General features: G+C 42.8%; 1 protein-coding gene across 1 annotated transcript; it reads left to right on the top strand.

Moving 5' to 3' along the window:
• The first annotated feature begins 2,280 nt into the window (after nt 1-2,280).
• LOC126082205 (olfactory receptor 9A4-like) lies at nt 2,281-3,249 on the top strand. Its single transcript, XM_049894600.1, has one exon. The coding sequence runs from the start codon at nt 2,281-2,283 to the stop codon at nt 3,247-3,249; it is 969 nt and encodes a 322-aa protein (XP_049750557.1).
• Nucleotides 3,250-9,602: the final 6,353 nt, after the last annotated feature.

Below are 9,602 nucleotides of genomic sequence, written 5' to 3'. Positions count from 1 at the left end.
GGGCAGAGCCTGGCTCTTCAGAGCTGGGAAGGTTGGTGATGACCAGGACTTGGGAGGAAAGCAGCCTGGTGTAGAAACCTCCTGATTAGGGAGGTTTCAAGTTTGCCCACCAGAACAAACTTTTCAGTGTTTAGAACTTGATTAGCCTCAGGAGGGAAGGGTGGAAATTTTCTCTGACTTTCCTTTGACTGCATCCCGAGGGTTCCTGTGAACCTGGGAAAATTTAGCTCCTTGGTGAATAACGCTCCTTGGGGACAGGTAGGAAAAAGGAAGGAGGGAGAGAAAGGGAGAGAGGCCGCTGGACTCCCCTCAGCACCCTATTTCTGGACTTTCTCCTGAACTCCTGTGTGAGGACGGTGTTCTTTTTCCCTGAGAGTGCAGACAGCACAGTCTCCATCCCCTGATCATGTTTCCATACTAGCAAGGCAGGGGGTAGCCTGGGTTGACCTGGAGAGCCATAGAGTTTCCATCCAGTCCCCTCCTCTAGATGTGTCTACTCAGGGGTTCAGAGCGAGGAGAACATCAGCACAGTAGGCTCTGCCTTGGGTACTTTTAGCATAAGGACAACGGGAGCCTGAGGAGAGGCTCGAGAAGCTGCCGAGAGGACAGCACATCGCTGAGTCCCTCCTGCTCCGCAGAAGACAGATCAGCCCTTCTCTGCCCAAGCCAGTGACAGGCAGAGGTCCTGCCATCACCTATTACCTTACTTGTCCCTTTCTCTTCATCTCTTCCTTACATCTGCTTGCCTTTTCATAGGGAATCTGCAGGAAGAGAGATTCAAGGTTGACTGGGCAACACCTTACTGAAGAGTGGATGCAGGGAGAGCTGGTCAGGATGGTCATCTGTTCATTCATTGATATGTTCTTTGACTCATTCAGTCAATAGTAAAGAGCATACACGCACTGTGCTAGGACTTTGTTCTTTGCACTGTCAATTGGACAGTGGACAAGAAAGACAAAGCCCCTGCACTCGAGGTACTTACCTCTAATGTGGGGTTCGTATGGCAAGTGAGTAAGCAATATAATTTCAAATATTGGTGAGAGCCCATCAGAAGAAAAATGCACCCTGGTGGGCAGTCAGAGTAAAAGTGAATGTGTTGTTTTAGGGAGGCCAGTTGGTGAGGACCCACGAGGAGGAGACAGTTGAGCAAAGACCTGAATGAGGTGAGGATAGACCCAGACATCCCATGGAGCTCAGTGTGGTCCATTTTGTTGTCTGGTGACACTTTTCCTTACTGCCAGTGCTCTGGAGAAAATAGGTGGTCACAGACAAGCTGACCTGCTCTGGAAACATTTCCAAACTGCTCTTTCAGACTGAGACCACAGCAGGTGGGATAAGGGAGAAGACTGCCCAGTTGGAGGTCTTGGGCCTTGGGAACTGAGAAGTCAGGGGACGTCGACTCTACCACACAGCCTTCCATCTCCCAGCCCCAGGTGATGACTGTGCAGGGCAGATAAGAGTGGAGATTAAAGGTCCAGCATCTTCATCCTCCTGGAGTCCTCCCCAGTGCCATCTGGTGACAAGAGGAATCAGAATCTCAGAGTTTGTGGCTACTAAGTGGGAGCTGGCCAGGCTCTGCCTGCTCAGAGGAGACACATCACTCAGGATAGAGGTGGGCACAGCTTTTTGTCTAAGAACACATAGGAAGAAGTGGGTAATCTACCCCAGAGAGCCAGCTCCCTGAATCAGGGAAAGCCCTACTACTCTGAAAATAGCTCTTATATGATAATGTGCTAGACAGTCCCCACTTCCCAGGTAAAGATACCTGACATGAAACCTTTGACACAAATGGAATGCAAATGGAACCTACAGTCAGAGGGCAGAAGGGAAAGAAGTAACCAGGCCTGGGTGATGTTGGTGAAGAGCAATTTCTTATAACCGCTGAAATGCAGCAGGATTTTGCAGACAGGAACTTCACAGGAGAGAAGACAGGTTAGGGCATTTAAGGTGGAAGGGATGGTGGTAAATAAGCATGCTGTGGTCAGGGGTTAGACATGGAGGTGGAGGCAGGATGTCCAGGGAGGGGTACATGCTGGGTGGGGGCTTTCTTGCCTATGGTTTGGGCTCATCTTTTTGGACTTTTATCTGTATGTATTACATAGACTCCTCTTAAAATATCTAGCACCAACCTTGTGCAGAGAGTAGTAGATCAGATTGTGGAGCCTGGAAGCAGGAGACGAATATTCTCTCAACCTGGAGATACCTCTATCTCTTTCAGACCAGAAGCAGCATTGTCTGTTCTTTGCTTTCTAGATTTCACAAGGAGCAAGAGAAGAATCAATGTTGGGGAACTACTCCAGTACCACTGAATTTTATCTCCTTGGCTTCCCTGGCTCCCAAGAACTACACCATGTCCTTTTTGCCACCTTCTTGTTCCTCTACTCAGTGGCATTAATGGGAAACTCGGTCATCATCATGATTGTCTGTGTGGATAAGCGTCTGCAGTCCCCCATGTACTTCTTCCTCAGCCATCTCGCTGTCCTGGAGATCCTGACCACATCCATTGTTGTTCCCGTGATGCTCTGGGGGCTTCTGCTCCCTGGGATGCAGACAATATCCCTGACTGCCTGTGTTGCTCAGCTCTTCTTATACCTTGCTTTGGGGACCACAGAGTTTTCGTTAATGGGAGTGATGGCTGTGGACCGTTATGTAGCTGTCTGTAACCCTTTGAGGTACAACATCATCATGAACAGCTGCACCTGCACCTGGGTAGTGATTGTGTCATGGGTGTTTGGGTTCCTTCTTCAGATCTGGCCCGTCTATCCTACATTTCAGTTTACCTTCTGCAAACCCAACATGGTGAACAATTTTTTCTGTGACAGAGGACAATTGCTCAAACTATCTTGTGATGACACTCTGTTCACAGAGTTCATCTTCTTCTTAATGGCTGTTTTCATTATTGTTGGCTCTTTGATCCCTACAATTATCTCCTACACCTATATCATCTCCACCATCCTCAAGATTCCTTTAGCCTCTGGCAGGAGGAAAGCCTTCTCCACTTGTGCCTCACACTTCACTTTTGTTGTCATTGGCTATGGCACCTGCTTCTTCCTCTATGTGAAACCCAAGCAAACACAGGCGTCTGAGTACAACAGGGTTGTTTCCCTGATGGTTGCCGTAGTAACTCCTTTCCTCAACCCTTTCATCTTCACCTTCCGGAATGACAAAGTTGTAGAAGTCCTGCGGGATGGGGTGAAACACTGCTGCCACCTATTCAGGAACCAGCCCTGCCCTAGGGCAGCTTTATGAATGAAAACATTTGTTATGGATTCTAGAGTAATCCGGAAATCACATATTCATCTTTGAACTAGTCATAATCGTAATCATCATCTAATAGTCTGTGTGCAAGCAAAGACATAAGTTCTATTAGCCATGGTTTTTAACATGGTTGATTGTTACACAAAATTCACTTTACTGTTTTTAAGTTCTCTGTATATACATGTGGAAACCCTGGTGGCATGGTGGTTAAGTGCTAAGGCTGCTAACCAAAGGGTCGGCAGTTTGAATCCACCAGGCGCTCCTTGGAAACTCTATGGGGCAGTTCTATGTGTTGGAATCGACTCAACGGCACTGGGTTTGGTTTTGGTTTGGTTATATATACATATACATGTGTATATCTGTATGTGTGTGTATGTACCTTTTATACCCTCTATATGTGTTATGTACTCTTCTCTAGTCATAGTACACCTCACAATTGTTTTTGTTCGTTGCTTTTGAGGCTCCAATGCATGGCAACTTTACGTTCAACAGAATGAAATGCCACCTGGCCCTGCACCATCTTCATGATCATTGCTATATTTGAGTCCATTTTTTTTGAGGTTATTGTGTTGATCCATCCATTGAGGATTTCTCTCGCTTTTGCTGACCCTCTACTTTACCAAACATGAAATAGGCATCTCACAATAACGCTTTTAAATATCAAATATAGAAAACAACATGCATGATATCTAGAGTTTGGAAGAAAAACCCAGTAAATCTAGAGTTTGGAAGAGGAGAAGCAAAACATTCTTTGACTGCAGGGTGACGACTGGATTCTAGATCCCTGGATTGTCTTCCCATAAATTGTCCTGCGCTTTATGAATTCTGGCTGTGTGCATCCCCTATGCCTTCCCTGGTCTAGACCTCAAGCTTAAAAATATTTCTTGATTTCCTATCCCCAAATCCTGTTGCCTCAGTACCTTCAGGGGGTGAGAAGAAGGTCTCAGAGAGGAGGCTCTTCTCCGACATCACCCATATCACCATCCCAGCCTGAATGCATGTGGGCTGTGGAGCTGCGGTGCTGGGAGTTGAATGGACAGGAGAGAGCTGACCTTGCTGTGCCCTGGGCTGAGAAGAGTGCAGAGAGGGAGAGAAGGGGCAGCCTTGACCATCTCCCTGCATGTCCCACAGTCTTCAACCCTGACATGGCCCAGGCAACCTCACAGTTCCCTTCCTCTACCACCTCCCCTGCCTACTTTTGTTCTTGATTTCTTTTCATGGCTCTCTGTGGTTCCATTTCCAACTTCATTTCTAGGTTCCCTTTGCCTCTCTTCCCTTACAACTCCAAGTTTGCCAACACTATTATCCAGCTCTTCAAGCGCCGCCCTAACACTTCATTGCCAGAATTGCTCAGCCTCGGTCCTGCCCCTTGTCGGACCTACTTTGTCCCCCAAAATGTGTTCATTTTTTATCATATAAGCAGCATTTTTTGTAGTAAGAAAATATTGATATTCCAATGGAATATCCATCAGTGCCTGGTTAAAAAAATTGTTTCATCTCTACAATGAGGTAGTACGCAGCTGTTAAAAAAAAAAAAGTGGGAAAACTCTGCAGAAATTAGAAAAGATCTCCAAGGTATTCTGTTAAGCGAGAAAAGCGAAGTGCAAAACACTGACTTTAGTATGCCACCGTTTGTGTAAGAAGGAGATAAAAACGAGTATGTATTTGTATTTGCTTGTGGAAGGTAACAAGAAGCCAGTAAGTTGTTTCCTGTGGGATTGTGGGAGTGGAAAGCGGGCAGATGGAGTACGGGAGGGGGCAAGACTTTTCACTGTAGGCCTTCTAATATTCTTTTTATTTTTGCAAACGTGTGTATTGCCTACGCAAAAATAAAAATAAATCCGTTTATCTTATGTGTCTTAAGGAATGTATTGATTCAGCCTCACACCTCTTTTAATGATCCAAGGATACCTGCTTATTAGAATACGTATATGTTCCTAAGAATTTTCTTGGCTATACTTAAATATTGACTCATATAATTTTTAGAACCAAATTTTCAAGTTCCAAACAACTGCTATTGGGATTTTGATTGGAATTTCATTGAGTTCACAGATAAATTTGTCAAGAATGCACACTTTTATGACATGGAGGTTTTCTTTCCTTGAAATAGTATTACTCTTTTCATTCAGACCATTTAAAATGTCCTTTTATAATGTTCCTCTTAAATGTTGAGTAGATCTTTTGTTATGTTTATGCCTGGTTATCTTATAGTTTTATTGCTGTTGTGAATGGTAATTTTTCTATTCTATTTTATGATTGCTGATTAATATTTATTTGAACATTGTTTATTTTTGAATGTTGATCTATGTCTTGCAATATTGCCAAGTTTTTATGGAGTGAGATAGTTCATCATTTGCCTTGGATTTTCAATGTAGATAATCATATCATCTGGGGAAAATGAGAACTTTGTAACTTCTATTTTTGATTTTTGTAGTTTTTCTTTTTTGTCATATTGCAGTGGCTGGGGCCTCTAGCTCATTAATAAGTAATGGTGACAGCAGACATTTCTTGCCTTGCCTGTTTACTGCTTTATGATTCTACACTTTCACGGGATTTCTATAGGTTTTGGTAGGTACTTTTTATCAGACTAAAAAAGTTTTTCTTTTTTTTTTTTTTTTTAAATAGCATGAATAGGAAGTAAATTTTCTGTATGTTCTTTCTCCATGTATTGAGATAAACACATGGTTTTTCTCATTTAATCTGATTTTGCCGACCTTTACTTTGATTGGTTTCCTAGTGCGAAACTCTCCTTGGAGCCCTGGTGGCTCAGTGGTTAAGAGTTCAGCTTCTAACCAAAGGATCGGCAGCTCAAATTCATTAGCTGCTCCTTGAAAACACTATGGGGCACTTCTACTCTGTCCTATAGGGTCACTAGGAGTAGGAACCGACTTAATGGCACCTAACAACAACAACAAACTCCTTTGCATTTTTTGAATAAAAGCTGTAAAATACATAATACATTGTTTAAATACATGTTTGTGTAGTGTTGGATTGCATTGGCTAATGTTGTATTTATACTTTTAGCTAAGTGAAATAAGTATATTCTTTTTCTTTTCTTTTCTGAGTATTATTGTCCAATTTTACATTCAGTGCAATAATGCTGGGCTTAGAAAATGAGTTGTGTAACTTCCTCTGTGTATTGGACACCCCTTTTGTCCACCTCATGTCATTGTGCTCTGCCTGTTACCCCAACTATTGCTGCAGCAACAAGATTTGCATGACATGCCCCAGCTGTATCTCTCCCTTTCTACTTCATGGCTTCTTTTATGCTGTGGTGGGGGTACCTGCAGGAACATGCTTAGCGCTTGCATATGTGCAAGCGTAGTAGGTACAACAGGATGAATGTACTAGCTGTAATCTCTGGTCAGTGGGGAATGGGAGCTGGTGTATAAATGCTTTCCTCTCTCATTCATTAGGTGGACAGTTCTGAGATACTTTGTATACGGTCCTTCAGGGAGGATTGGACCCCAATTTTCAACTACAGTGGCCAGATTAATAATTTACCCTTTATGACTTTCTCTGTTTTACTCTTTCCAGTCACCAATCTGATTCTTTAGGGTCGTTTCCACACACTGCCTGCACATAAGCCCTTATTTAAGACTCTGTTCTGGTGCAGACCTAGAAAGCAGTTTCTCAGGATGGGATTCTGGACCTGGCTGCTTCACTGGTCAGGTGGCAGTAAGGATCCTGGGGGTGGTGATAACCTTTGCCATGATGATTGCTGTGATTTCCAAGGTGCTAGAAAGAAATGAGGTTCAGATCAAAGGTGAAGCATTAGTGTCACAAGCTGGGCTCTCTGGAAGCAGATGCTGAGACACAGTTTGGGGTACCAGATATGTATCAGGAATCAATATTTGTGAAAGGAATGAGGGGAGACAGAATTGGCAGGAGCGACAAAGATCCAACCAACCCACCCCAGAGCCCTGGAGCAAAAATTGCCTGTTAGAGTTCTTCCCTGTCAAGAACTCCTGCATATGAACTCCTGAAAAATGCTCATGATAGCACTCTTCACATTAGCAAAGACCTGTCAGCAACCCAATTGCACATCAACAGGAATAGTCATGATTTAGTCACATAATGGAATATTATGCAGTAGTCAAAATGAATGAACATCAACAATATGGATGCATCTTATAATATTAAGTGAAAAAGAGGAGGTTCCAAAAGATTCCTTGTAGCAAAATACCTGTTTATAAAGAGAAAAATAATATATACACAACAATGAGATGAAACTGAATAAAAAGAAAAGCAATTGAATGATGAACACAGGATTCAGGATGGTGGTTACCTGAGCTGGGTATAGGAGACCTCACAGGTAGATATTTTATTATAAAAATTCTTGTTTCCATGTTGGGTGGTTTCATGGTGATTATGACATTTTTGTAGTTAAATAAACAACAAAAAAGTACATAAAAGAGGACCATGCATGTGCCAATTATAGGAGTGTTTCATGAATGAAAGATTATGATTAATTCAATTCTTTGCAACAGAAATTGAGAGAGAGACCATGGGTTGTGGCTTGAGAGATAATTAGACACTTCTGCTGCCCCAGACCCACGAGCTGGCAGTGAAGATGGCCTGAGGGATCATGAGACCCATTACAGGGACTTGGGCTACTGAATGCTGAATTCCAGTCTGTCAGAGGTGAGGGTGGAATTGAGGGGTGCTTTTTTTTTTTTTTAAGAGTATTACTGCACTATTATTCAGTCTGTGCTGAGACTCAAGAAGTGAAGCAGGGCTAACCAAAAAGGCAAAGATCCCCAGAGGACAGGGCTTCTGGGGGTGAGCTGGCAACAGTAGGCAAAATAAGCAAAGGCAACCTGTAGCTAAGGAGTCGCTGGATGGTGCAATGGTTAACACGAAAGATTGGAGATTCATATCCACACAGAGGTGCTCCAGAAACAGGGCCAGGTGATCTACTTCTGAAAACTCAGCCATTAAAAGCCTTATGGAGCCCGGTTCTACTCTGATACACATGGGTTCACCATGAGTTGGAGTTGACCTATAGCTAATGCTTTCAATCATGAATCCAGGGATGATCTGTAAACTTCTGAGGACAGTGGTCAGCGACTTTGGTCATGAGACTAGTTACTCACACAGAGAGTAGGGTAATGTGTACATACTCCAGAGCTGTGAAAAGTAGAATTTTTTAGGCACCCTCCCTTGACGTGGGCTGATTTTCATTCCCGTAGTAACCCAATTCCCATAGTATAGGTATGTAAACTTCTGAGAAGTTATGTGGCTTGTCTAAATTCAGCTTCCAACAAAATGCATGGTCACATGCTGGTTGAAGACCTCAACTTCAGACCTTCTACAAAGTGCTCCCCCTATTGTTTATTGCCACTAAGGCACAGAGAGATGATCTTCTCTAAATTTATATACAACATCTTCTGTACAATGCATACAACATTTTTGTGAGGTGTGTATGACTGCCCCATTTTATAGGTAAAGAAACTAAGGCACGAAAAGGGTAAGGAATCTGTACAGACTCATGAAGGAAGCATAATTAGAAGCAATGTTAGAACTCAAACCCAATGGTTTATTAACATTCCATTGTTTTCTTTTTAAATTGTACCACTGCTGCCTAACAAGGACCACATTGACCTACTCTTCTAAGGATCCCACAACTCCCCCAGTAATGAACTTAGACCTGTATAGACACACCTCCTCATCTTAGGGGACTTTCAGGCTGTCTACTTGGGAGATCGCTGATGGTGCTTATGACATTTTTATAGTTAAATGAACAACAAAGCAAATACCTAAAAGAGGACCATGCACGTACAAATTATGGGAGTGTTTCATGAATGAAAGATTATGATTAATTCAATTCTTTGTACCAGAAATTGAGAGAGAGACCATGGGCTGAGGCTGTGGCTCATTTTCTGACTGTAAAAAGTTGCAATTATTCTGTCATAAATCAGGAAATATGCCAGCTAGAGTTCTCCCTTCTAGAAGCAGGAGGATTGCAGTTCCCTCTGTGTTGTCTGAATTCTGGGGCTTGCTCTTGTTTGGAATTCTGTTTATTCTTCTCTCTACCACAGTCTCAGCCTCTCTTTCCTTAGCTGTGGTTCTTATTCTTTGCTGGCCCAATCAGAGAACGCACATCTCCACAGGGCACTAATATTCTAATTTCAACATCCACCCTCTACAACACAGATTATTTCCAGTAACTTCCTTCAAGCAAGCTGTACACCTGATGTATTATCTCATTTTTTTTAATTGCAAGTGGCTGTGCTAAGGAACCCAAAACTATGAAACTTAGAAATATAGAAACAGAGCTTTCTGTTGCAATAAAAATGAAACCACGGCAATTTAGTGTGATATACATGTAATGATATGCACAG

Source organism: Elephas maximus, chromosome 8, assembly GCF_024166365.1.
Source record: "Elephas maximus indicus isolate mEleMax1 chromosome 8, mEleMax1 primary haplotype, whole genome shotgun sequence".
Lineage (NCBI taxonomy): Eukaryota > Metazoa > Chordata > Mammalia > Proboscidea > Elephantidae > Elephas > Elephas maximus.
Note: the sequence above shows the minus strand (reverse complement) of the source record. Positions and strands in the feature narration are given on the sequence as shown.

What these genes read in the sequence shown, in the direction of transcription:
- LOC126082205 (XM_049894600.1), top strand. Translation starts at nt 2,281, where the DNA reads ATGTTGGGGAACTACTCCAGTACCACTGAATTTTATCTCCTTGGCTTC.